This window comes from Panthera tigris, chromosome F3 (assembly GCF_018350195.1).
Source record: "Panthera tigris isolate Pti1 chromosome F3, P.tigris_Pti1_mat1.1, whole genome shotgun sequence".
Classification (NCBI taxonomy): Eukaryota; Metazoa; Chordata; class Mammalia; order Carnivora; family Felidae; genus Panthera; species Panthera tigris.
In genome coordinates this window covers 67,550,443-67,577,357 of record NC_056678.1, presented here as the reverse complement: position 1 = coordinate 67,577,357, position 26,915 = coordinate 67,550,443, and the positions used below count along the sequence as shown (strand labels likewise).

General features: G+C 49.3%; 2 protein-coding genes and 1 pseudogene across 4 annotated transcripts; 2 read left to right on the top strand and 1 right to left on the bottom strand.

Annotated features, from left to right (window-relative positions):
* Positions 1-490: 490 nt before the first annotated feature.
* Positions 491-15,810, bottom strand: CCT3 (chaperonin containing TCP1 subunit 3). 3 transcript variants are annotated; one of them, XM_042975959.1, is made up of 15 exons: positions 15,729-15,810; positions 15,548-15,631; positions 13,733-13,794; positions 12,646-12,696; positions 12,496-12,558; positions 11,638-11,734; positions 9,040-9,157; positions 7,313-7,499; positions 6,295-6,444; positions 5,184-5,316; positions 4,952-5,033; positions 3,920-4,100; positions 1,579-1,824; positions 1,161-1,292; positions 491-822 (listed from the first exon to the last, which is right to left on the bottom strand). In XM_042975959.1, the coding sequence occupies exons 2-15, from the start codon at positions 15,576-15,578 to the stop codon at positions 718-720; spliced, it is 1,638 nt and encodes a 545-aa protein (XP_042831893.1). In that variant the 5' UTR covers positions 15,579-15,631; positions 15,729-15,810; the 3' UTR covers positions 491-717. The 3 variants fall into 3 exon arrangements, with proteins under 3 accessions (XP_042831893.1, XP_042831894.1, XP_042831895.1); XM_042975960.1 differs by lacking the exons at positions 15,548-15,631; positions 15,729-15,810 and adding an exon at positions 15,169-15,304; XM_042975961.1 differs by lacking the exons at positions 6,295-6,444; positions 15,729-15,810 and having other exon boundaries at positions 15,548-15,698.
* A 154-nt stretch (positions 15,811-15,964) lies between these two features.
* TSACC (TSSK6 activating cochaperone) lies at positions 15,965-22,359 on the top strand. Its single transcript, XM_015540159.2, has 4 exons — positions 15,965-16,048; positions 16,728-16,778; positions 20,713-20,835; positions 22,129-22,359. The coding sequence occupies exons 2-4, from the start codon at positions 16,745-16,747 to the stop codon at positions 22,344-22,346; spliced, it is 375 nt and encodes a 124-aa protein (XP_015395645.1). The 5' UTR covers positions 15,965-16,048; positions 16,728-16,744; the 3' UTR covers positions 22,347-22,359.
* LOC122236041 lies at positions 18,298-18,395 on the top strand (annotated as a pseudogene).
* Positions 22,360-26,915: the final 4,556 nt, after the last annotated feature.

The window sequence follows — 26,915 nt, the reverse complement described above, 5'->3', positions numbered from 1 at the left end:
ACCCACGGTCTGGACAGGTTCCTCCTGTTCTTGGGGTGGTGAACACAAAGCGGTGCTTCTTCAAGCTTTAACGTATGACCCTCTGGGGTGCCTGGGGGGCTCAGTCGTTAAGCGTCCGGCTTCAGCTCGGGTCGTGATCTCAGGGTTCGTGAGTCTGAGCCCCGCGTTGGGCTCCGTGCCGACAGCTCGGAGCCTGGAGCCTGGTTCCGATTCCGTGTCTCCCTCGCTCTCTGCCCCTCCCCCGCTCATGCTCTCTCTCTCGACAGTAAATAAACATTGAAAAATTTAAAATAAAGTACGATCCCTTGAACTCCCAGAGTCTTCCCAACCAGCATCTCTGAGAAGGTCTGAAAAATACCCTCAAGGAGGCACTTACCTCATTCCCATCCCTCCCCTCCCTCCCCTCCCTCCCCAGGACAGTCTTCTGCCTCCTCCCTCTTTGCCAGGAGGCAGAGATACGACCCAGGTTGAAAAACACATAACAACCATCTCAAATGACTTAGATTTAATCATCGGAAGCAAACTAAGTGGAAAGCTTACAATAGAGAGGAATTACGTGTCAGCGCCTTTTGAGAACCGAGCTGGGACAGAAAGGGGCCGGGGCCGCCCCTCAACCTGATCCCCTCCAAACAAAGACATCCAGTGTCCCTGGCAGTCTGGCTCAGGGAAGAGGGAGCCTCTGCTGGCTCTGTGCGTTGAGGCCGCCTTGCCCACCACTCACTCCTGGCCGCCATCGGGGGCCCCGCCCTGCCGGCTCTGGTCGTCACCCTTCTTCTTGTGCCCGGAGACGATGTCATCAATCCGCAGTAGCAGAACTGCCGTCTAGGAGAAACACCACAGCGCCACAGAGGTCAGCAGAGAGCGGACGGACACCTGTTTTCTTCTAAAGGCAACACTTAGCTCCTCCTACGTAATTAGCATTTTATCTGAAATCCACCTTTGCAGAGACTTGCCTGCAAGATGCGCTCCCCTCAGCAGGGGAGGCGGCTTATGCTAGGTCACCTTGCTTTCCGCATGGGCGAAGCAGGGGGCGAATTCCTTGATCTCTGGCGAATACTCTGCCTTCCATACTATACCCCTCCCTTCCAGACTGCACCAAGCACCCTGGCTTCTGCTTCTCTGCAAAGAAACGGCGCAGTCTAGGTCTTCGGGCGCCTCACCTCCACTGCCGTCTTGTAGGTCTGCAGCTTGACAGCCAGGGGCTCCCAGATGCCCAGCTCCCTCATGTCCACCAGAGTGCCGGTCTCGCCGTTGACACCCCAGGTCTCACAGCCCTCCTGGGTGTGCTTGGCCTGTGGTTGGAAGGAGCATCACCAGTTAAAGGGGAAACACCAGGAACAAGCGAGCTGGCAGGGAACATTAGGTAACGAAACAAAACGAGACCAACCGAACACTAAACCCAAAAGACCGAAATGACAAACGGAAACGGCAATGACGGCAAACGAGTCCAACGCCGAGAGAGGACACTTTAAGGGAACGAGCCCGAGGTCAGGAGAAGCCGGTGGACAGATGTGAAGCAGCCTCTCGGGCCAGGCAGGTGCCCCTACCCCGTCAGGAGAAAGCAGGGCAGGGACTCACCCGAAGGGAGGTAAGCAGACGAATGGTGCTGGCCCCACAGTTCTGGATGAGGGTACGAGGAATGACCTCTAGGGCCTGGGCCACAGCCCTGTACGGCCACTGCTCCACACCGGTCATGGCCTTGGACTTTTCTGTCAAAGCCTGGGCCACGGCCATCTCAGAGGCCCCGCCCCCGGGGACCAGCTGGGGATCCAGGAGGACGTTGCGGCACACCTGCATGGCGTCCTGGAGGTTGCGTTCCACTTCCTGCGGAGAGCGAACACACAGCATGTAGAAAGCGCCAGGACTCAGGAATGCGCACGAGGCGCTGGAGGGCTTCCCACTAACAGGGCAGATAAGAAAGCTCCTTGGGCCACGCCCACTACGCTCGCCAGCGCGGTGCCCGTTCTGCCACCCTAGCTGTGTCCCGGGGAGGCTGCGTGGTGCGGTTACTAGCCGTGCACCTTTGGGTGAGTTACTTAACCTGAGGAAAAAAAGCGAGAATTGTCATTTTAACTTAAAAATTAAGGAGGAGCGCCCGGGTGGCTCAGTCAGTGAAGTGTCTGACTTCGGCTCAGGTCATTATTTCCCAGTTTCTGAGTTCGAGCCCCGCGTCGGGCTCTGTGCTGACAGCTCGGAGCCTGGAGCCTGCTTCCGATTCAGTGTCTCCCTCTCTCTGCCCCTCCCCCACCCCCATGCTCTGTCTCTCTCTATCAAAAATAAATAAGCATTAAAAAAATCTTTTACAGGGCGCCTGGGTGGCTCAGTCGGTTAAGCATCTGACTTCGGCTCGGGTCATGATCTTGCAGTTTGTGAGTTCAAGCCCCGTGTCAGGCTCTGTGCTGACGGCTCGGGGACTGAAGCCTTCTTCGGATTCTGAGTCTCCCTCTCTCTCTGCCCCTCCTCTGCTCATGCTCTTTGTCTCTCTCTCTCTCTCTCAAAAATAAACAAACATGGGGCGCCTGGGTGGCTCAGTCGGTTGAGCGGCCGACTTCAGCTCAGGTCATGATCTCGCGGTCTGTGAGTTCGAGCCCCGCATCGGGCTCTGTGCTGACAGCTTGGAGCCTGGAGCCTGTTTCAGATTCTGTGTCTCCCTCTCTCTGACCCTCCCCCGTTCATGCTCTGTCTCTCTGTCTCAAAAATAAATAAACGTTAAAAAAAAAATAAAAAAAAATAAACAAACAAAAAAACCCCCTGAAAAACAATCTTTTATAAACAAGGAAGCAGTGGTTGCTGCGGGCTGGAGAAATGACGAGTCATTGTTCAATGGATGTAATGTCTCAGTTTTGCAAGACGACAAAGTTCTGAAGATCTATTGCCCAAGAATGTGAATGTATACTGAACTATACACCTAAAAATGGTTAAGATAGGGGCACCTGGGTGGCTCAGTCGGTTAAGCGTCCGACTTTGGCTCAGGTCATGATCTCACGGTCTGTGAGTTCGAGCCCTGCGTCGGGCTCTGTGCTGACAGCTCGGAGCCTAAAGCCTGTTTCAGATTCTGTGTCTCCCTCTCTCTCTGACCCTCCCCGGTTCATACTCTGTCTCTGTCTCAAAAACAAATAAACATTAAAAAAAAATTAAAATAAAAAATGGTTAAGATAATTTTTATTACTCTTTACAGACTTTTAATTTAATTAATTAACTAATTTTACAAATGATCCGTACACCCCAAGTGGGGCTTGAACTCAAGAACCCAAGGTCAAGAGTCATACATTCTATGCGGCACCTGGGTGGCTCAGTCGGTTAAGCGTCCGACTTCGGCTCAGGTCATGATCTCACGGCTCGTGGGTTCGAGCCCCGCGTCAGGCTCTGTGCTGACAGCTCGGAGCCTGGAGCCTGTTTCCGATTCTGTGTCTCCCTCTCTCTCTCTGCCCCTCCCCTGTTCATGCTCTCTCTCTCTCTGTCTCAAAAGTAAATAAACGTTAAAAAAAAAAAAAAGTCACACATTCTACCAACTAAGCCAGCCAGGTGCCCCCAAAATTGCTTTAATTTAATTTAATTTTATTTTAATTTTTTTTTTTTTTAATGTTTGTTTATTTTTGAGACAGGGAGAGAAAAAGCATGAACAGGGGAGGGTCAGAGAGAGGGAGACACAGAATCGGAAGCAGGCTCCAGGCTCTGAGCTGTCAGCACAGAGCCCGACGCGGGGCTCGAACTCACGGACTGCGAGATCATGACCTGAGCTGAAGTCAGCCGCTCAACCGACTGAGCGACCCAGGCGCCCCAAAATTGCTTTAATTTTAAAAGAAGTTAAAGTTTTGGCCACGTGTCAAAAATTAAACAGCTATGAAAGGGTAACAGGAAAATTTCAGGCCTTCTAGGAATCTCTCAAGAAACGGAATGACCTCGAAGGCGGACTCACCGAGAGAATCTCTTTGCTGGCCCCACGGAGGAGAATAGTACAGGCCTTGGGGTCTTTGCACTCAGTGATGAATGTAAAATACTCATCTCCAATTTTCTTGATTTCCAACACGCCCGCTCCTGTCCCAACATCTTCTTCTCTCAGCTCCTCTGGCCGGCTGACTATCCGGGCCCCGCAGGCTCTAGTGATTAGATGGGAAGGGGAGGGGATTTCAGGTACTTTTTACTCATCTTCCTAGTCCCTAGGGTCTGTGGCTGGGGACAAGGCCAAACATGGATTGCTGGAAACGCTGCTATATAACTAGAGAGGTCTTGGCTGCCTAGCAAGTTGGTTTTCGCACGTATGTAGGCAAAGTTTCCTTAAACTAACGAGGGTTTACAAATAAAAGCGTATGTACCTAAGACAACTGTTATAACCAGATGCAGTTTAACTTAAGTATATTTTGTGATAATAAAATTTAGACAAGGGAGTTCTCAGGTATACCTGACATGTACCCACTCCTGGGCACGTCGTCAACTATGTGTGCCCAGAGCCATTTCAGAGTTAGCAGAAGTATAAAACTTGATCTGGATTGGGTAGGTGATATTGGGGTAGACCTCTCTCTTTAAAATATAAATTAATATTAAGAATGAATGATATGTGAGCACAGACATCAGTGCAAAAGTAGGAACCACAATCTTAAGTTGCATTAACAGCAGCTGAAGATCCCCTCAAGGAAACTGATGTTTCTGCTGTATTCTGAGCTAGTTAAGACAGACAGTCACGGACCCCAAGGTAGAGACCACAGGTGTCTAAGCATAAGCTGTGCCCTACTGGTTAGCAGCAGTATAAAAAAGATTCCTGCAGTAGATAATTGCCAGACTAGAGAACTTCTCAGGGACCACACAGCAAAACCCAGGTTGGTTCCACCTGTAACTGACACGGCTGACCGTATCCGGCGCTAAACTTTCTCAGAGACAGCAACGACATCAGAAAGCTACACAAGGCGAACCCACGGGAAGGAAGAATCTTATTTTTACGTGGCCTACTCACCTAGCAATGCGATTGTTGTCTGTCTTCCGAACCCTGCGGATTGCCGTGATGTTGGCCCGCATGAGGTAGTGCTGAGCTAAATCTGTAAACCCAAGAGCAGAGGGGTCAAGAGGGAGGCCAGAACTCCTGGGCTCTGACCTGGCTGCATCCTCAATGCACACTAACTACCACGCTCACCCTGCCCACCCTCTTCTACCTCAATAAGAGGTTGGAAAAACGAACAGAGTCCTACCCGAGATGCCCTTTTCTGTGATGACCACATCGGGCTTCAGATGGATGATGTCCTCACACAGCTGCTGGATGTACTCTTCTTCCATTTGGAGGATCCGGGTGAAGTCTTCCTCTCGTGTGATCTCGATGTCCGTCTGCGTGGTGAAGGAAAGTCACGGACTTAAAATCTCAGACGTGCCCAGTACCAGGCCCCTCTACCGAGTCGTCTCATGCACCCCAGAAGCGAGTCAGAGTCCTGCTGAAGCCAGGAGCCCACGCCTCTGTAAGCTAGTTTAGCTCAAGAACTCCAGCTGAACTCCTTCACTGAAGTACTCCTCAACTAGGATTCAGAGTCAAAGGCCATCGGTGGAGATTTTGGCCCAAGGTCTCTGACCGCTCAGTACGACATCACATCTACCCTGCATGGTAACTCTGGGTCTTAATTCTTCCCACCAATAAACTAAATCTTCTTCCCAATTCTCGTGTTAACAAGCTCCAATCACTTTTATTCTATCCGAGGGTGATAGAGCCTCGAGACCCTCCTGCCCTCTGGAAATTCTTCTTTGGCATTTCCCAGCTCCATTAATTCCCACTCTCTATTCCACTCAGGCACTGGGAGAGGTGGTGTGGTAGTGTGGAACTGGAGCCAACAGAGCTGGGTTCAAATCTGACTTGCTCGATACCAGTTGTATTCCCCAAACAATTACCCAAACTTCTCTGAGCTTTAGATCCCTCATCTGTAAAACTGGGGTCAGCGTTAACTATGTCCAAGAGTTCTCATAAAAGGGGCGCCTGGGTGGCTCAACGGGCTAAGCATCCGACTCTTGGTTTCAGCTCAGGTCATATCTCAGGGTTGTGAGACGGAGCCCTGTCAGGCTCTGTGCCGGGAATGGAACCTGCTTAAGATTCTCTCTCTTTCTGTCCCTCTGCTCCTCCCCCTGCTCACACGGACGCACTCTCATTCTCTCAAAACCAACAACAACAACAAAAAGTTCTTGTAAAATCAGAGATCACGCGTAAAGGTCAGTAACTGACAGAGTCTACAACGTAACAGACACATCTTTTATTTCCCTTATCCCTATCAGCAGTCAGATTCTTACACCGACTTTAAGGAAAAAGCCCAGGAACCTTACCTGGCTTTCTCCTTTCTTGTATTCCAGAGAGGAATCCAGCAGCACAATGCGAGGGTTCTTGATATAACGCCGCATTCGTGGATGGGTCACATCTTTGTTAATCATGACTCCCCGTAAGACACACGAGTCTTCAATGATGCCCCCAGGTATCTGAGCAAAAGATCCACTTCCATCCGTGACCAGGAGGAGACAATTTCTCAACTCCCTTCCCAGACATTTATCTTCCCCAAATGACCACTATTCTAGGTTTCCAACATCGCTTTCTTCCTTGAACCTCAACAACAAATACGGTTGCAATCACATTTTTTTCCCCTCTAGGAAGCATACCAATCTCGGACCATGACAGCCACTCTCAAGATCAGCTGAGACTCAAAAGAAATTCAGTGACTGACGAAGATTTAAAGGGCTTCAGATCTCTCCTACTTCCTGAAAGAGATTCCCACAGAATTTCCAGGCTTGGGGCTCCATCTACAGGCCACACTATTCATGCTACTTTTGGACCTTAAAGGAGTAGAGAAGGCTTTCTGAAGCTTAGACAGGGCAGAGCCTTTGTGTCCCATCCCCACCAAGTGTCGGACATATGTAAAGGCACAAACAAGGAGACACCACTAAGCGCTTCTCTAGTCCCTGGAAACCTCGTTCAGAATAGCACTGAAGGGAACAGAACTATTTTGGGAATACCTCCCTAGGACTCTCAAGTTTCTGTTTTCAAGGCAGCAAATAAGTGTTGTTCTAACTACAATGACATCTTGTGCTGATTTAAACACATTTCCTCCGCAAGTGGGAAGGCTCCTACTAGGGAATAACGTCTTCTAAATACACATCGAAGGGCGCCTGGGAGGCTCAGTGACGCCTCCAACTTTGGCTCAGGTCACGATCTCACGGTCTGTTGAGTCTGAGCCCCACAACTGTCCCTCTGCTGTCAGCACAGGGCCTGCTCAGATCCTGTCTCGCCCTCTGTCCCTCCCCTACTCGCTCTAAAATAACATTAAAAAAAACACACATCGAAAGAGTTTACCTTTTCTACCCTTGCGTATTTCTTGATGTCTATCTCCTTGCGACCGTTCTCCTCAAACTGCACAGTTTTCACAGCATCTAGGGCAATGTTGCAAGCCAGAGAGGACCATCGACTGATTGCTTTGGTAGTGATAGAACTGTTGATGATGTTCAGCATCATATCTCGGTTATTGGTGTCAACAGGGGTACTGGAGAAAAGAAAACAGGTGCTATGCTCAGCAGAGACCTTGGATATTTAAGGAAGTGCCTGATCTACAGCTCGGGGACCATAGTGGGCCACGAGTCAGAACCGTCCATCCCTCTGCCTTTCAGCAAGATCATAACTAACCCATCCCTGGAAGCTGTCTCAAATCCCTGTGTCATGGGTTCCCACGGCTGACCACCCTGCAGAGTTTACAGAAAATAATTTGTTCTTTACCTTCTGCTTCAACCAAATATACTCAACTTGTCTAACTTGGGTCAAGACACATTTGGTCTTTGAAGCCTTATCCCACAACCAGCAAATTCTGAGAGCTCATCTGACACTCACCATCAGTCTGTACTATCCACCTGAACATCCGCATTCTAGTCTATCCAGCATCTTACTTCATGCTGTGCCATAGTGCCGTGTTCGTGTGTTTAGTTTTCCCTCACCAGATCGTAAATTTGTACAAAAGTCTACTTAGAACCCTAAAATGAAGTTGTAAGAGGCCTTGGATGCCATCTTGCCCAAATTTTCACACATTGCAATCGTTGCACAGTTGCATTATGGGTTTTAGAGGAGAAGCAAGGGCTCCCCAAGTATTATCTAAGGGATTTAGACCATTACTGCTTGATGAGAAGGCAAACTTTTCTAGCAATTCAGCTCCACAAACTCAATACACCCTTTGGTTATCCCTACATTCTTACACAGCTTCTTTCGTAAAAACAATTCAAGGCAAACACGGCATTCCCTCGGACTGCCACACACGCTACCACATGCTGCTTTTTTATCCTGACGACAGGCAGTACGGGACAAAGCTCACCGAACTACTTGATCCCTACGTACCCAACGACCCAACCACAGGAGAGTCGATCACAGCTTTTCGTTCTTAAACAAAAATTTTTCGTGGAAGACATTTTGCATTCTGCACGGTCATGACCTAACATCCTCTGACATTAGAAGGCCTGAGTTTCTATACCGCATTCGAGACCCTGTCGGCGCTCTGCACGGACAGCAAGTGCCTGGATTCCCACACGGGGTTCTCACAGCATCTCCAGTCCCACTCCTTGTGATCTGAACGGAAAACTGCTGGCTGCCACCAGGGCGGCACTTTATCAGATCGGACTGCGATCTCTAGTTACGGTATTAGTTATAATCATACTTGATGGTGGGACATTTTCACATTCGGTCCTGAATAATTACACTCATCTAACTCTTCAGTTTATTCCCCACACCAGCAGCTAAAATTCTGGAAGGGTAGGTTTTGCTACACATTTTCCGTGGCAGTGCCTAACACGGAAATAAGCAAACGGCGTGGAGCCACAAGATACCCTGAAGCACTGAACTAGCTCCTTCTGTCTGCCCTGTCCCCTGTGTCATTTTCTAAAACATTTACTTCCCTTACCCTCTCTTCGTTTTGCTCTCCTCTGCGTCTCCCTCACAAACAAACCACCGTGGGACGTGCCTGGCCTGCCTTCGTCACCTCAGAAGAGATGGCTCTTCCAGGCCTCCCACGTCTGATGGTCCACTGCTGGTGTCCTCAGTACCTGATTTTCTTGAGGGTGCTGATCATGTCGTCCAGGGCCTTGCGGTAAGCGCTGATCACCACCGTCGGGTGCATCTGCTGCTCCAGGAAGTGCTCGGCCACAGACAGCATCTCCCCCGCTGAAAAAGACACAGGTGCCGTGAGGTTACTTACAAATACCTAGACTTCAAGGCAACTTCGTCAAGCTTCTAAAAATACCTTTTTTCCTAAATAGACTCTCCCAAAAGCCATGCCATTTGGCTCTTGATAACCATGCCGAACTTCACACTTTCTACAAGGCGATTCATAAAGAAAGTACCCTTGCCAGACACATTTCAAATGATCGAAGATTGAAGCTGTTTTATTCTCTTGATCTAACTAATATTTGTCACCAGTTTTCTAAACAAAAGGAAACCCTTGTGTTTCAAAGTCTCTAAACAAGGAAAAACGTATAAAGGAAAACAGACTTGTTTACCATCATCTAAACACCTAGGATACAGTCCAACTGCTGGTACTAAAAACAAAAACACACGTTTCCTTATACCTAGAAACACAGCCATAAAACTGTACAAAATTTATCCTCTGGATGAGAGGTTATTCGTGGAATGTCCCCCTACTTAAAAATTTGTCTTTCCTTTTTCGTACACACACAAATTAATACATACCTAACCTGCCTAATCTCACCAGGAGATTCAACTAAGATTATTAGCTAGAAAATCTGGCCTGGTATCTAGTGCTCCTCAACAACCCAAAGAATCCCAGAATCCCACCACGTCTGTCCTCTCTCTTTCACATCCTCCAAGTTTTTCTTCAAAGCACAGAACCAGCCACATGTACTTTTCAATCCTCAAAAGAATCGGGTCTGAAGTGCTTAGCTGGTGATGACTCAAGTCCATCTCCATCAACACATTCCAAAACTAATTCAAAGTGTCACTTTTTAAAAAGTTCCTATAATAATTTTGTTGTATGGACTCCATCTTTAGGCATGTGGGCCAACAGTATAAACTGGCACCCCTTAACATAGCTCTCATTTCCTGACAATGTGTTGCTGCAATCAGATTTTACACAACAAATGCCTGTATTATAAAATTTCTTGAAGTTTGTTTGGGGAGAGAGAGAGAGAAAGGGGGAGAGAGAGAGAAAGGGGGAGAGAGAGAGGGAGAAAGAGAATCCCAAGCTGTCAGCACACAGCCCAACTGGGAGACCATGCTCAAATGCATGAACCTTGAGACCATGACCTGGGCCACAATCAAGAGTTGGATGCTTGAACTGACTGAGCCACCCAGGCAGCCCCGAACACCTCTATCAGAAACTTCTACCATCAACATAAAGTGTTCACGGCAAATAAAGGCAGCATATCAAGTTTTCAGAAGTGATCTTTTACAATCCTATAGAAAGGTGAAGATTGACCATTACCAACTTGTATGGTCAAGACGTGTTGTCAAAGTTCTGCATTTGTCAACCTAACCACTGGCTACAATGTTACCTGCAAGCTGCAAATCAGCACTCACTTGGGGCACTTTCCTGGTCACTCACACACAGGTGCACAGGCGAAAAATTTTTGTCACCTGACTCATTAATTTTCAGATTAAGGTCAACCAAGGCAACGCTCTGCCTTGTTTCAGCTCTCATACTTCATGTGGTACATTTAATTTCACATTTTTACACATTTTGTTGGTGACTTCACTGTTTAAAATGACCCCTAGGTATGGCACTGAAGTACAGCCTAGTTTTCCTAAGCACAGGAAGGCTGTGATGGGCCTTACAGAGAAAACACATTAGACAAGCTCCATTCTGGCCGGAGTTAATAATGCTACTTGCTGTGAATTCAACGGTAAGGAATCAGCAACACGTACCACATAAGGTGTCTTTAAAACAAACAGAAAGGAGGCACCTGGACAGCTCAGCTGATTGTGCATGCAAGTGCTGATCTCGGGGTTGTGAATTCCAGCCCCATGCTGGGGGTGGAGATTACTTGAAAAATAAACGAATAAAACAGGGGCTCCTGGGCGGCTCAGTCGGTTAAGCATCCGACTTTGGCTCAAGTCACAATGTCATGGCTCGTGGGTTTGAGTCCCACATGGGGCTCTGTGCTGATAGCTCAGAGCCCGGAGCCTGCTTCGGATTCTGTGTCTCCCTCTCTCTGCCCCTCCGCTGCTTGTGCTGTCTCCCTCTCCCAAAAGTAAATAACGAACGTTAAAAGATATATATATTAAAAAAACACAAATGAATAACACAAAAAGCCTCATATAACAAGATATATTCATCAACTGAAGAGTATCTGAACAGAGGCTCACAGCAGCCTAACCTGTTTCCCCCAGGAGTAATGGCATTTGCTAATTCAGTGTCTGTGGTGACTTTATGGAATACAACCTACCGCGAATGACAAGAACCTGCTCTGTATCTTGTTCAAGCAGATCTTTACAGTTCACCCTATACTATGATGAGTGTTTTACACTCAATTGGAGAAAACACATAGAAAATCAGCAACAAATTATTTAAATATTTATAACCAGGGGATTGGTACCAGTTTCCTTAAAATAGGACACAAATACTATTCTGGGCAAAATCTTCATGTTTCACTCCAGCTTTCCTTACGAACCTTCTGTTCTCCTCTTACCAAGAATAATCACTGATGTGGTCCCATCTCCAACCTCTTCATCCTGTGTCCGGCTGATTTCAATCATGGATTTGGCTGCTGGATGCTGGACTTGAATCTTAAAATAAAAATGTAGGTTGCCACTGAATCAACACTACTCAAAGACCTCTTAACCCACTTGCTTGGTCCTCTCGGGCTTCTTACTCCCATACCTCCTCCCTTATCTTTTATCTACTACAGCTTGAAAGAGTACAAGTGGCCCCCAAAATATCTAAGTAAATCCTCTTCCCAAGTCCCTTTCTTTTTGGGGAAAAACGCATTTGCCAGCTTGACTATTAAAGTTTCTTGAAGACACGGAGTGGTATTCTTTCAGCTTATTTACCGGGAGCACCACTGTTGTGGCTGGATTGTTTTCCAAAAGGATGTGTTGGTCCTACCCTCTGAAACTGTGAACATGGATGTTTTTGAAACTGGGTCTTTGCAAATATAATCAAGTTAAGATTAGATCACACAGGATATGAAAATAGGTCCTATATCTGACCACCAGTGTCCTTATAACAAGAGACACAGAGGACAATGGCACGTAACAACTGAGGAGACAAGAGTCTAGCGAGCCAAGGAATGCCAGGGGTTGTGGTCAACCACCAGATGCCAGGAGCAGCAAAGATTCTTCCCGAGAGCCTTCAGAAGGAGTAGGGCCCCGATGACAATTTGATTTTGGACTTCTAGTCTCCAGTTTACGAGAGAACAAATTTCTGTTCTTCACGGACACCCGCTTTGTGGTAACTTGTTATACCAGCCCTAAGAAACTAATCATCGTGTATATATGACTTACGGGCCCCTTATAAAATTATGAGAAAGCAAAACGAAAAGTCAAACCTCTCGAAGGATGGCATTGCCATCGTTGGTCATCACAATGCCTCCCATTGGGTCCAAAAGCATCTAGGAGAAAAGCAAAAGTTTTACCTAATTGTTCCAGATTACGGAAAAGGAAAATCTGTAGTCACAAAGTTTCAATGAGAGGCCTACCTTCATCATGGATTTGGGTCCCAGACATGTTCGGATGATATCTGCAATGGTCTGTTGAAAGGAAAACATAAAACATGCAACCACCAATCAGGAGACGGTGCAAACACGTGTGTGAGAAGGGACACGAGGAACCTGCAGAGCCAGTGTTTAACCCTCTAAAGCCAGGCTGATAACCACATTAGACACAGGGTACCGTGTGGCTCCATTCTGCTGTCTCTCCCCTTAAGAAATGACTTCAGCGTGGTGTATACAGAAATAATTTTTCCCAGGAAAAGAGGGGGACATGCCTTCCAGAATTTCAGTTTCTCAGTAGCTCAGGTAACTGGAAATCTACCTGTGAATACTTCTTTCCACGATGTTGGCCTCCACGCCACTGACTCAGGTCTAGGGCTGTTGCGTTCCTTCATCCCAAGATATTTACTGACTACCTAACCAGGCTTTACAGTGGGCACTAGGAATACAAACGGGAACACGGTCCTTCCCCTCAAGTAACTCAGTCTAGCATGCGAGACAAACACAAAAAGACTCTAAAACTTATACACGATAACAGAATTATGCATAAGTGAATATGGGAAGACTGTTAGGTCTGCCTCATTGAGGGAGGGCTTCCTTCCACCTACCACCATCAGAGACATGTACTGAAAGAAAGGGAAGTCAACATTTCCTCTGCGTATTTGCGAATAGATACAGAAATCCTAAGGAAGGCAGCTAGAGACAAAATAATACTCTAAACTACTTAAAAGACAAGCTACTTTAGGGGCGCCTGGCTGGCTCAGTCAGAAGAGCATGAGACTCTTGATCTTGGGGTCATGAGTTTGAGCCCCACATTGGGTGTGGAGATTTTTTTTTCTTTAAATTTGTAACATTTATTTATTTTTGAAAGACAGCGTGAGCAGCAGAGGGGCAGAGAAAGAGGGAGACACAGAATCTGAAGCAGGTTCCAGGCTCTGAGCTGTTAGCACAGAGCCTGACTCGGGGCGTGAACTCACGAACCGCGAGATCATGACCTGAGCTGAAGTTGTCCGCTTAACCAACTAAGCCACCCAGGCGCCCCTGGGTGTAGAGATTTTAAACAAAGATATCCTACCTTGGCGGCATTGATGTTTCCAGATTGAACTTTTCTTCCAGATTCACGCTTTGTGTTCTGGCCTGGAATAGAGAAAATAAAATGCAATAGACCAGGAGTGGCCCGTTGTATAGATACTATTTATCCCCTGACCTTTGAAAGCAAACCCCACACACACACACACACACACACACACACACACCTCACAGATGTAACATACCTTCAAACCTCATCAAATTGTACACTCCAAATACGTGTAGCTTATTATATACCAATATGCCTTAAAAAACTGTTAACACAAAAAAGTACACGTACTTACAGCTATTTCTTTACGTCAACTTGATACACGTACGACCCATGACAATCCCTGGTCATCGCTTTCCCACTAATCAAACATTCACGTATTTACAGAGGGACTCATAACCTGAGATCCATGAATGGGCCTCGGTGGAATGGTGAACTCGCAGAGATTATACGAGAAAATGGGAGATACTGCAGTTCTGTCCGGAAAGAGGATCTACAGATGCTCAGAGGGCTGGTGACCCTCAAAAAAAATACCCGAGGGAGGAGTTTGGGCTCCCATTTTCCTACTCGGACAGGGGGAATCACAGGAGGCAGTCCCAGCGGAATTACTGCCAGCGCCCCCACAGCGTGCTGTGCAGTGAGAAGATCCTCTCAGAGGGTCTCCGTTCTCCAGATACGGTCACTCCATGCTTGGACATCATAACAATGCTCGGTCAGAGCCGACCACGTATTTTAACACGCGGCCTAATGGGTTACATCCAATCAGTGCCAGGGATTAATGCAGACCTAAAAAGGGTTTCACAGTGCACAACTCACCCCTGGGGGCCTCTCGGTGAGACCGGCCCGTGGCTATAACCAAACCGACACGATGCTTATTCCGCTCCTCTCTCTGAATCACACACTCCGTACAACTTAAATCGGCAAAGTTTTCAATGCAGTCCCACCAAGTCTACACTCACAACCCTCGGAATTTAGATTCCTGTGTCGGGCAGTGGTAACTCAAATCCTGCACCGGAAGGAACGGCGCCTTTTCTCCCTTAAGTGCATTTTTTTTTTTTTTTGGTATTAGTTATTTCCTAGGTATGAAGAAAACGGATCAAATCGCTTTACTGCATTTCGTATACAGAAAACGGTAAGGGAGGGAGAAAGGCGCCCAGGGCGGGCTCGCACATGCGGTCCAGAAGTTAAAACGGAAACAAGCCAGGGGAGGACACGGGAGGTGGTACTCCTTAGCCAGAAACCAGGGGCAACTCCGTGGGAAAGACCACCACGCGGGGGACACGGAGGGGCTCGCTGCATCTAAGCCAGGCCAGCGAGGGAACGGGGCTGCTTCACCAACCGGGGTCGCTCAAGGGAAATCCTGGAGGGCTGCTTCTGAAAAGCGACCAAGGACCCCACTGGCTGTCCGCCAGGCCCCCGTCTCAGCAGCTTACCTACTTGGGCCACTGAACCCTCCCAATCCTCCGGGGAACACTGTCAACCCCGGTACTAAAGACGGAAGCGCCACGATCCACCCCGTCGGCCGGGGACACACCGCTCCGCGACGGGCCAAACGGAAAAGCTGCTCCTCCGCACCCTGAAGCCACGCGAGGAGGGGGCGGGGCGGCGCCGCGTCCCCGCACCCCAGGGGCTCGGCGGGGGCAAGGGAAAGGCTCAGGCGCACAGAGAAAAGAGGCAGAAGGGGCTTCCGAAAGGGACGAGGACTGGAAGCCTCCGCGGCCGACCAGGACGGGGCTGGGCTGGGGCAACACGGCCAAGTGTGGAGGGAAGGGGCGAGAAGGGGGCCCCTGCCTCGGCTTCCCCCCAACTCACTGAGCACGAGCACCGGACGATGGCCCATCATGGCGGCGCGATGCGGAGCCGGGTACCCACAGCTGCGGGAACCGGCAGAACCTTCTGGAGAGAGAGAACCAGAGAGAAGCCTAGAAAACGCTGCCTCCTCAGGGCTGACACCTTAACCCGCTACCCTCCGGGTCGCCGCCAATCACCGCACCCAGCTCAGTGACCGGCACCAAAACTGGCCAATCGACATTCTTAGCCCCGCTCCCTACGCAGGAACGGCAGGGCAAGCTAGATAGAGAGCGCGCGATGTTGGCAATGGGAGGGCGCCGGCGCTTGCGCAGTAGAGAGGCCGCTCCCGGCCGCGTGCGGCGCGCACGTCGGCGCAAGCGCGGAGGCTGGGGCGGTTGGCCGGCCCGCCACTGCGCATGTGTATCAACTAGACGGGTGGGTGCCGGCCAGGAGGCGTTCGAGTAACAGAGAGGGTGAGGTCGCTGAGCTGGCCGGCGCCTCGGGTCTTCTGGGGCCGCGAAGGTCAGGAGAAGCGTGACCGTCTCCACCCTTTCCAGCCTGAGCCGCGGGAGGAATAGCGGCGCGGGCCGACTCGGGAGCTTGGTCCCAGGAGCTGGCCGGCTGGCCGAGCCCTCCTTGGGGCGCACTGCGAGTCGTGCTTAGCTGCCCCTGGGCTCCTGGCCCAGCGTGCCCTCTCCCTTCTCACGCAGGTGCTTTCTGCTGAGGCAGGCTGCGGCTTCCGGGTCTCCCACCCAAAGCGTGGTCCCAGGGGTTCCCCGTGGAGCCTTGCGACTTCTGTCCCCGCCCTCCGTCTAGGCCACGGTGGCTCTTTAGACGTGATGGGAGTCAGGTTTCCAACCTGCCTCCTAGGACAGGATAGGGGCTGATGCTGCCGAAGGAGACCGTGGAGAGGACGCAGACAGGAGTCGCCCGTTAGTGCGGGACTCTTTTAAGGTCTGGGTTTGGTTAAATTACTATTTTGTCCAGAAAAAAAAAAAAAAAAGGAAGCCGTGATAATAATAGAACTGATTTCCACACTACTGAAGGGACCTGTAACCCAAGCGCTTATGTTTGGCCGTGAAATGGAACCATACATTTTTCACACTTTTTCCTCCCCAAACTGGAACAGCCGGAGACGTGCCGTCAATAGTAACATAATAGCATGGGTTGTTGATCAAGTAACGCTATGATTCTTCCCCAGGCGCCACACCTGTTCAGATGGAGAAGCGTGCTAGTCACCCTAACAGAAAAGGTGTGTGTCGGAGGCCTTGCTCCCCTTCCCTTAAACAGCAGACCTCCTAAATTACTCAGAAATTTGGGAAGTGATTCTAGTTGTATGTATGGTTTTGTTTTGTTTTTTCCTTTTTCTCGGTTAATTGGAAAAGATTTGTATCTGCCCTGCACTTGCCCATCAAATGGAAACATTGCTGGGACGGTGCCGGGCTGGCTCAGTCAGTGGAGCATGTGACTCTCCAACTCAGGGTGGTGAGTTCGAGCCCCATGTTCAGGGTTGAGCTTGCATAAAAAATAAATGGGAACATTGCTGTGTTCCCAGTGCCAAGAACCGGGTCTGTTAGAGAATAGATGCTCAGTGACTGTATGCTGAATGAATATATTATTCTTCCTTTGTTTCCCCTCTTAATACTTAGAACAGGACTTGAAGTGCAGGGATCCCAGGAGACATCGTGTTAACTAGAGTAAACAGATACTCTGTTTAAGTGGGACGGTCCAACTAGTGGCCAGGGAAATGGCCTGGGGCCATCTGACTCCAGAGCCCATCCACTTGGCTGTGAGTGGAGTAGATGACCCTATCCAAGAGGCCTACTACGTCATAGCTTACATGTAACGGACCAGCTCTTTTCACAGAGTATGTTGTGCATTGGTGAAGAGCACGACTTTGAGCCCACAGGCCTGGATTTAACCCCAGCACTGCCACACGGCTAGTTGTGGGATGTTAAGCAAATTTCCTAACTTAGGTTTTCTCAAATAAAATGTGGCTAATGCTACCTACTTCTTAGGGTCATTGTGAGAACGACACAATGTAGGTAACACTTTTTACTATGATTTTCTATGTTCTGCTTCCTTTTACTGCTCCCCAACCTCATTCTCCGTTACTGTGTAGTCAGAAATCTGGTTCCTGTGGTATGGATTGTAAGTGCTCTCCAAACCTCACAGCCTGGTAGAAAATTTGTCCTCATGTACCTAGGAAGGGCCTGAATTATTGGGAAGTGTATTTGCATGGAAGCTGAAGTTATATTTTTCCAATGGTGAGAATAATCTTTTTTTTAACTTTTTTTTTTTAGTTTTTATTTATTTATTTTGAGAGAGAGAGAGAGAGGAGAGAGAATCCCAAGCAGGCTCTGCACTGTCAATGCAGAGCCCGATGTGGGGCTCAAACCCATGAACTGTGAAATCAACACCCGAGCCAAAGTCAAGAGTCAGATGCTTAACCGACTGAGCCACCCAGGCACCCCTAAACTATTTTTTTTTAATGTTTACTCATTTTTGAGGGCGTGAGCAGGGGGCAGGCAGAGAGAGAGGAGGACAAAGGATCGGAAATGAGCACTGTGCTGACAAGCCCGACGCGGGGCTCTAACTCAGAACCGTGAGATCGTGACCTGAGCCAAAGTCAGACGTTTAACCCGACTGAGCCACCAGGTGCCCCGTGGTGAGAATAATTTTGAGACCTGAATTTCAGCTTCTGTCTCCTTACCGTTCTGCATGAGCCGTCAAAGGGCTGAGGAGACCAAGGGAAAAGGAAGTGGAGGGTCGTGCTCCTCAGGCAGCACATACACTAAAGCTGGAATGCTACAGAGACTAGCATGGCCCCTGCATGAGACGACACATGAATTCATTGTTGCATATTTTTACTTCTCTTAAAAAAAAGGAGGAGAAGGAGGACCTTCAGTGGGGCTTGGAAAATCCACAAACCCAGCATCAAAAACAAAAACAAACCCCGATTTCCCTCGCCAGGAGTAATTGGGAATAAAACAGATCTCAATTTCGATAGGCTCAGTGAGCTTCCGAATAGAAAGCCTCGGCCCGGCCCCCACATGTGTGACTACCTCTTCCCCTTAGCAGGCCATTGCTCTGTTGCAGTCAGAGTTCAGGACAAGAGTACATCTTCCTTCATACGACCTGCTTGCCACACCTCTGCCCCCAGGCCTGTTGTCCATGAAGAGGTCCCGTACCCTCCTCCTTCGGATCCCAGCCTAGACAGGATCGCTTCTGGGGAACACGTTCCCCAGCTGCACAGACGAGGTTATAGGTTAGGCGCCCTTCTAGCACTTACGGGATGCGATAAGGTGCGTGCTCGATCACTTAGTGACTGTCTACACTGCAATACCGTCAGTTGCGTGAGGGTCGCGAGCACGTGTGTGTTTAGCTTGCTGTGGGGTCAGCGGTGGGCGCTTCACAGGCACTCGGCTGTCTCGTAAGTATAAATGAGCGAGTGGGTGAACTTTCTCTGTCCTTTTTGACCTCAGTCTGGCGGTGAATCCTGGGCTCCTTTGGAGGGCTGGCCGCTCGCCTCCGCCTGTCGCTTCTCTGCTTTGCCATTTCCTTCTCATCTCCCAAACTGCCGAGGAGGGGCTCCCCAGCGTCCAGTTTTCCCTCTCAGTCTTTTACTTTGGAGAGCTAATTTAGTTTTGCAGCTGCTTTATCGCCGCTTTGTGGCTAGCTTGGCAGTTTCACCTTTCACCTGAGCTCGGTGCCACCTCCGACTGTTTCTCTAGGCGTTTCTGTCTGGACTGTGTGTCCACAGTGTGGGTTGTGTTAGTCGGATGGGACCCAACTCAGACTCCCTTGAGTAAAAAAGGAAATTCAGAGGCTCGTGCAGTTGGGAGGGGTGTCGAGATGGTCACAGAATAGGAAGACGACCTGTAAAAGCCAGAGCCTCAGGGACCGAACTGCGGAATTCTGTGCCGAGCGGTGTCCGTCCATCCACCTCCCTCCTGTACTCTTTTCTCCTGTCTTGCTTGTATCTGCTCCTTACGGCATGCCGGCCGAATTCAGTAGCTCTCACCTGCCCCAGCTTTGCATTTTCCCAGCGTAGCAAATCACAAGAAAGCAAGCTTCTTTGACTACAGAATGCATATGTCGACCCCAGAGAATGAGCCTGGCCCAACTTGCCCATTGCACTTACCCCCGGGATCAATCACAGTTGCCACGGAGGATGAGATACCGTGGTTGGCCTGGATTGGGTCACACCGTTTTCCATTGGGCAACAGGGCCTGATGTGGTCCCACCTGTGTGGCCTGGGGTCTGGGGAAGGAATAGTTTCCCAGAGGAAGTGTTGCTCACTAGACAAAGATAACGTCCGTCCGTATAGGACTCATTACCTTCTCCCTACAAATCAATTTTTCCTTCTAACTTAACTGTTTTTGCCAAAGCTTATTTATTTATTTTCCCATTCAGAACCTTCTTTCACGTCCAGCCCATTTTAATACCTATGCATTAATAAGATACAGTTTTTATACAGTTTTCTAATCCTAAAAGGCTCAATGGCATTGTCACATTCAAGAGAAAGCCTAAAGTCTCAGATTCGCTAGTGTGAAGGGTCTTCTGTGGCCCACCGTGTGCTCCTGCGCTCCTGCCCTCTTTTTTCCCATTCGAAGCATCTTTTCCACTCACCGAAAGCATCCTGTGTTCAAGGTCCAATAAGCATCCTCTGCCTGCCTGGAGTTTTCTCTGACTACAGTGCTCCTACTGAGCTCTTGCACTTTTCCAGAAACATCCATTTCAACATTAATCACACACTCGGTATAGCCACGAGATGAAAGGTCTCATTTTCACCCAGACTGTCTGACGCATTGTTTACGTCCTTCGGTTGTTATGTCACATTTCATCAGTGCCCCAGTTGTCTCCCAACGAGGTAGTAAGTACCCGAGAAACCGTGTGTTAGGTATCTCGTGATGCCCTGTCGCCTAGCACACTAGTAAGTGTGCGGCACGGGGCCATGAGAACTTGTCAAATGGAAGCAAACTAGATTTTAGCTGAACCCATCCCTGCTTGCTTTCCCTTAGTCCACTGTGGTTTCTTTTTTGTTTGTCTCACCTGACTTTCTCCAGAGCTATTCAGGGCAGGGCCTCGGCACTTGTGTTCATAGACCAACTGCAGGGATCTAGCTAGAAAGGCCATCCCTTGTTGGAAATAGCTCTGATTAGTTCCCTCTGATTTTGTTTCAGCCAAAGAGGAAAGTAATGCTGTGCCTCTTTGTCGAGCCAAACCCTCCCCTAGCTTTATTAATCTTCAAGCAAGTTCCCCACTGGCCACATTCCTGAACGTCCGGACAGCAAAGCTGCCCTCAGGTAAGGCTACAGGCCAGGCTTCCCAAGTGGGCTCAGTGCGGGAGGGGTTGCACGGAGGAAGGGGCCCCAGCCTTCTCCCCTGGATCTGGTGCCAGCTCTGGCTCAAGCCACTTCTAGGTTTTTCGCCCGTAGCTTGTCTACTGGTGTCATTTTCTTCCCGATTCTACAAGTTGTGTGGTTTCCTTGCATACGGGCACCTTTACTAGGGCTAGGGAGGACCGAGAGGAAAATGTTATTGCTTGCTAGGAATGTTCGTTCAAAAGGGGCCAGGGAAGGAAATGGTAGTTATTAGCTCAGTTTCTTTCTCTCTCTCTTTTTAAATGTTTATTTTTGAGAGACAGTGAGAGAGAGAGAGAGAGCACATACACAAGAAGGGGAGGGGCTGAGAGAGAGGGAGACACGGAATCCGATGCAGGATCCAGGCTGTCAGCACAGAGCCTGACATGGGGCTCGAACCCACAAACCATGAGATCATGACCTGAGCCAAAGTCAGACACTCAACCGACTGAGCCACCCAGGCGCCCGTTTCTTGAATTTCAGTTATATTCATCCTCCCATGGGGGAGATTGGTGGGTACTTAGGGTGCCTGTGGGGAGCCTACCCGGGCACTAGACAGTCATGACACCAATTTTTGAGGACCTCAGAGTTTAGCAAAGAAGTCAAGACCAATAAATACATGAACAATAGGTAAATAACCACCAAGGTTACCTAGGAGCTGACTGCATGTAACATAGTTGAAAACATTAGAAAAAACTGGGCCAATGCAGCAAGGCTGGAGGAAATGATACCACAGGAGGACCGCAGGTCACTGCTGATGAGATGCTGTGTCAGGCAAGAGAAGGAGGCTGAAAGGGGAGTTAGGCCTCACTCTCAGGTCATTTCATTCACCCATCAAATATTTTTTCATACTTATGCACCAGGTGCTGGGGATACAATAGTGAGCAAATCAGGACAAAAACCCCTGCCTTCCCGGAGCTTACATTCTAGAGGGGAACTTAGCAATTAAATAAGTAATTACCAAATATGCTGTATGATCCTAAATATTATGGAAAAAATAAGGCAAGGGAGAAGGTTAACAAAGTCCTGTGATTGTCTGCAAATTAAAATAGGGTAGCCAGGTAGCCACACACACCCCCCACCCCCAGCCCTGAGAAGGTGACAGCCAAGCAAAGGTGTGTGTGGGTCGAGTTGTGCCTGGAAAGATTAGATGGTCATCCTGCTAGAGCCCTTCCTACCTCGTACAATTACAGGATCTCTTCTGTGCCCCTTGCACCTCTGTTGCTCTCCCTTCAGGAGTCGACCCCAAGCCCAAGGAATGCCTGGGACTTCTGGAATGTATGTATGCCAATCTCCATCTTCAGACCCAGCTCGCCCAACAACAGATGGCTATTTTGGAAAATTTACAAGCATCTATGACACATCTGGCTCCTGGGAGGGGAAGAAAGAACTCTGCCCTCCCGGCCTTACCCCGTAATCTGTTGCAAAATCGCTTGCCCCCATCCAGTAAATGACTTGTGGAACAAAGTTCTTGTGCATGTTTTTTCCTTTATCCCCAGCAAACTCCTGGTGGAACCTGGGCATATGCATCCCGTCCACGGTTGGTTAGTTCACATGTTCACAATAAGGGCTCACCGGGTACAAAGTGCTGGACAAGGCACTTGGGGATACATCTCACAGAAGAGTCAGTCTCGGGAGATTTACTGTCCAACAAAGCAATGAAGACAGGTAATCCATTGCAAAAGGTAGTGGTACTGAAACGGGGACTGGAAGTGGGGTGAGGCCTCGAGGAGGATGCCGCTGGGTCATCCTTGGACTCTGGCTGCAGGAGGTGAGCTTATGATGGCCTGCGATGGAGGGGCGGGGTGGGTGCCATAGATAGATGAAGTCAGCCGGTTTCATGTCACTTGGGAGGCTTGGACAAAGACCTAGGCGTAGGAGAATAAGTCATTAGAAATTGAGAGAAGAGGGGCGCCTGAGTGGCTCATTCCGTTGAGCGTCCGACTTCAGCTCAGGTCATGATCTCACAGTCTGTGAGTTCGAGCCCCGCGTCGGGCTCTGTGCTGATAGCTCAGAGCCTGGAGCCTGCTTCAGATTCTTTGTCTCCCTCTCTCTCTGCCCCTCCCCTGCTCATGCTCTGTCTCTGTCTCAAAAATAAATAAAATTATTAAAAAAAAAAAAAAAAGAAATTGAGAGAAGAGCCTCCCCCCTCCCCAAATAGGATGTGAGGTTGAATATAGAGCAGCTGAGAACTCACAAGACAGTTTTCCCTGGGCAGTTGTACAAATGTCAGCCATTAGAAGCCCTGATTTTATTTGAGGCACTAGAGAGCCATTGGAAGCTTTCAAATAGGAGCGGGGCACGCAGAAGTTCACTTACCCAAAGGAAATGAAAACAAGATTTTGAAGAGAGATCTACACTCCCATGTTGACTGCAGCACATTCACTGTAGCTAGTGCAGGGAAACAACCTAAGCGCGCCTCAAATGACAAATGGATAAAAAAGTTATGGTACATATACACAGTGGAGTTTAGCCACGAGGAGGAAGGATATCCGGCCATTTGCAAAGACATGGATGGACTTTGAGCACATTATGCCAAGTGAGGTAAGTCAGAGAAAGACAAGTACTATATATTATCACTTAATGCAGAACCTAAAAAAACAAAACAAGACAGTAAGATAGCGGTTACCAGCGGACGGGGAGTTGGGGGCAAACGAGTGTTAAATAAGCCACAGTTATCTAATCACAGTGTAATGAATATAGACAATAATATCACACTATAAGTTTGTAATGAGACATAGTTACAAAGACACTCATAATGCAGTATATAAATGTACCAAAGTAACATTGTTCGCCTTAAATTTAGACAATATTATTTGTCTAATATATTCAATAAATTTGTTTTTAGGTCATGCTCGATGGAAGATATTCCAGGTCCATGGATAGGAAGACTCAATATTGGTAAGATGTCACCAACCTGATCTAGAGGTTAAATGTAATGTCAGTCAAAATCCCAGCAAATTATTTTGTTGACATTGACAGACTGATTCTAAAGTTTCCATGGACCCAGAATAATCAACACGATATTGAAGAACGGAGTTGGAGGACTGATGCTCCCTGACTTCAAGACTTACTAATATAAAGCTACACTAGTCAAGACAGTGTGGTATCCGTGAAAGGCTAGACAAATAGACCGATGGAACAGAATGGAGAGCCCAGAAATAGACCCATATAAACATAGGCAACTCCTCTTTGACAAAGGAGTAAAGGCAATCCAACGGAGAAAGGATAGTCTTTCCTTTTTTTTTTCTTTTTTAATGTTTATTTATTTTTGACAGAGAGGGAAACAGAGCACGAGCAGGGGAGGGGCAGAGAGAGAAGGAGACACAGAATCCAAAGCAGGCTCCAGGCTCCAGGCTCCAAGCTGTCAGCACAGAGCCTGACATGGGGCTCGAACTCATGAGCCATGAGATCATGACCTGGGCCGAAGTCAACTGACTGAGCCACCCAGGCGCCCCAAGGATAGTCTTTTCGACAGTGTTGGGACAACCGGACATTCACAAGCAAAAATGTGAATCTAGGCTCCTTTCTTTCTCACCACCTGTCCAATCCATCAGTAAACCCAATCAGTTCTAGCTTCCAGACAGATCCAGAGCCCGATTGCTTCTGCCTTCTCCTCTGGGACCACTACCACCGGCTCTTGCCTGGATTGTTGTGGTGGCCTCTCAACTGGCTGCCTGCTTCCACTGATCCCTACAGCTCATGCCTCCCAGGCAGCCAGAAGGATCCTTTAAAATAATAAATCAGATCATATTACTTCTCTGTTTTTAACTCCTCAGCTCTTCCCCATTATCCTCACAACAAAGCCACACTCCTTCCCAGGGCCTTGATCCCTACGTGTGCCGCCCGCCCTTCCCTGCCCTGCCCCCTTGCTCACCACCCTACCCACCCTGCCCTCCATGCCGTTCCACCTCGGAGGAATGCGAGTCTCCTGAGGCGTACCCCAGCCAGCCAGTCTCATGCCCACCCCACCCCCTTCCGTCACTCTGTCCTCTCTCTCAGCCTTGTTTACATCAAACCTCTCACGGCATTCTACATAGCTACGTGTGTGTGTTTATTGAGACGCCCCCACTAGAAAAGCATCTCTTTGAGGGCAAAGTCGGTGTCTATTTGTTCACTGCCAGTGTCCTCAGGGTCAAAGCAGGGCCTGCTTGACCTTGCAATGTGCGGCTCAATCAACAACTATGAAATGAGGGGCTGAGTGGCTATGACTTTGCTTAGCAACAGTAAGAGCCGCAGATTTCACGGCCCCCCTGTGAGTCAGGGACTCAGTACGTGGCTGGGGCTGCAGGAGGGAGACCCAGAGCACGCAGTCCTCGTCCTCAACGTGTCCTAGATGGGGCCAAGTTCTCCTGTGCCCCCGGCCCCATCCAGCCCCTCTCTGGCCACGAGCCCTTGTCGGGACTGTAGCGCCCACCTCCCCACGTTCTCCAGGCTGCCCCCTGCCCTGGGTCAGGCATCTCACCAGGCCCGGGGCAGAAACCTGCTTTATTACTGTTCTTTCCTGGGCCATATGCAAAGAATATTTCTACTCAGTTGCTCCCTATCCAGAGAAGAGAGGTGTTCATCCGACAGCCTCACGTTGGGGAAGACAGGCCGGGAGGATGGGGCCGGCCCAGGAGTGGGGAGCGAGGGTACGGTCCCCGGAACGGCTCCTGGCAGAGGGAAGTGGTGGGACCCGAGCCAGCTTTCCTGGCTGGTCCAGGGTGGAGTGCGGTTCTGGTTGGTTCCGTGGCGCTGGTGGAGTCCTTGGGCCAACTGAGGAAGAGCAACTGGGGTGGGGATGATGTTCTGCCCCCCGCCCCCTTTCGCTGCGGTCACATCCCCGTGAGCCGCCGCCCCGAGTGAGCCCCCTGCACCCCACGTTCCTTCTGGCTTTTCTCTTAAGAGGCCCCACCCAGGCATGTGAGAGTTCACAGAACAGCCCTCCTTTTATGTTCATCCTGTCCTTTGTAACGGGACTGAGGGCCGGTTTCCCGTAAACAAATCTCCCCTAGGCCGCTAGCCCGGGGAAAAGAAATGGCCGAATGGTTTATTTACGTTTCCTTAGTAACAGCGGTAAGGACACGACTCCCGCTGCTGCAGACATACTGGGTGTCACGTGCTTTGTGGACGTCAATCCTCACCATAACCCCGGTGAGGTGAGTCCTCTCCCTGTAACGGGAGGACGCAGAGGTTCGAGGCTTGGTAAGCAGCTCGGACAGAGCCCTTTCCTTCTGCATTTTGTTGTCTTCCAGAACTTTCACTGATGGGGGGTTGACCTACAGACCTGCAACAGCACAGGCAAGGATTAAACTTCAGAATCAGGGCTGCCGTGAGGCCTTAGCAGCTGGGACAGCATCTCCTCTGACTTGGCGGAGAACAGAGTGCCGTTCTGTCCCATGCGGTGGCGATGGAGTGTGGAGGACGGTCCCCGGAGCCCGGCACAGCCCCTGGCACACAGCAGGAACGCGGAGAGAGTTTCGTGAATGAAAAAAACTGGGGGTTTGAGATCGTTGCCTCTTGACAAACTTCTAAGTACTGTCGCTTTAATTTTTTTTATATTTTTAATGCTTCTGTATTTATTTTGATAGAGAGCACACGTGTGCATGAGCAGGGGGAGGGGCACAGAGAGAGAGGGAGAGTGAGAAGCCCAAGCAGGCTCCACGCTGTCAGCGCAGAGCCCCACGTGGGGCACGAACTCACAAACTGTGAGATCACGACCCGAGCCAAAATCCAGAGTCGGTCACTTAACTGACTGAGCCACCCAGGTGTCCCTAAAAAATCTGTCTTAAGTACACATTTTGTAAAGTTTACTTATTTTGAGAGAGAGAGAGAGAGAGAGAGAGAGAGCGTGCACACGTGAGAGCAGGGCAGGGGCAGAGAGAGAGGAGAGGGCAAATCCCATGCAGGCTCTGTGCTGATAGGGCAGAGCCAGACTCCGGGCTCAAACCCACTAACTATGAGGTCATGACCTGAGCCAAAATCAAGAGCGGGAGACTGAGCCACCAGGCGCCCCTGATGTTTATTTTACAAACGAAGTA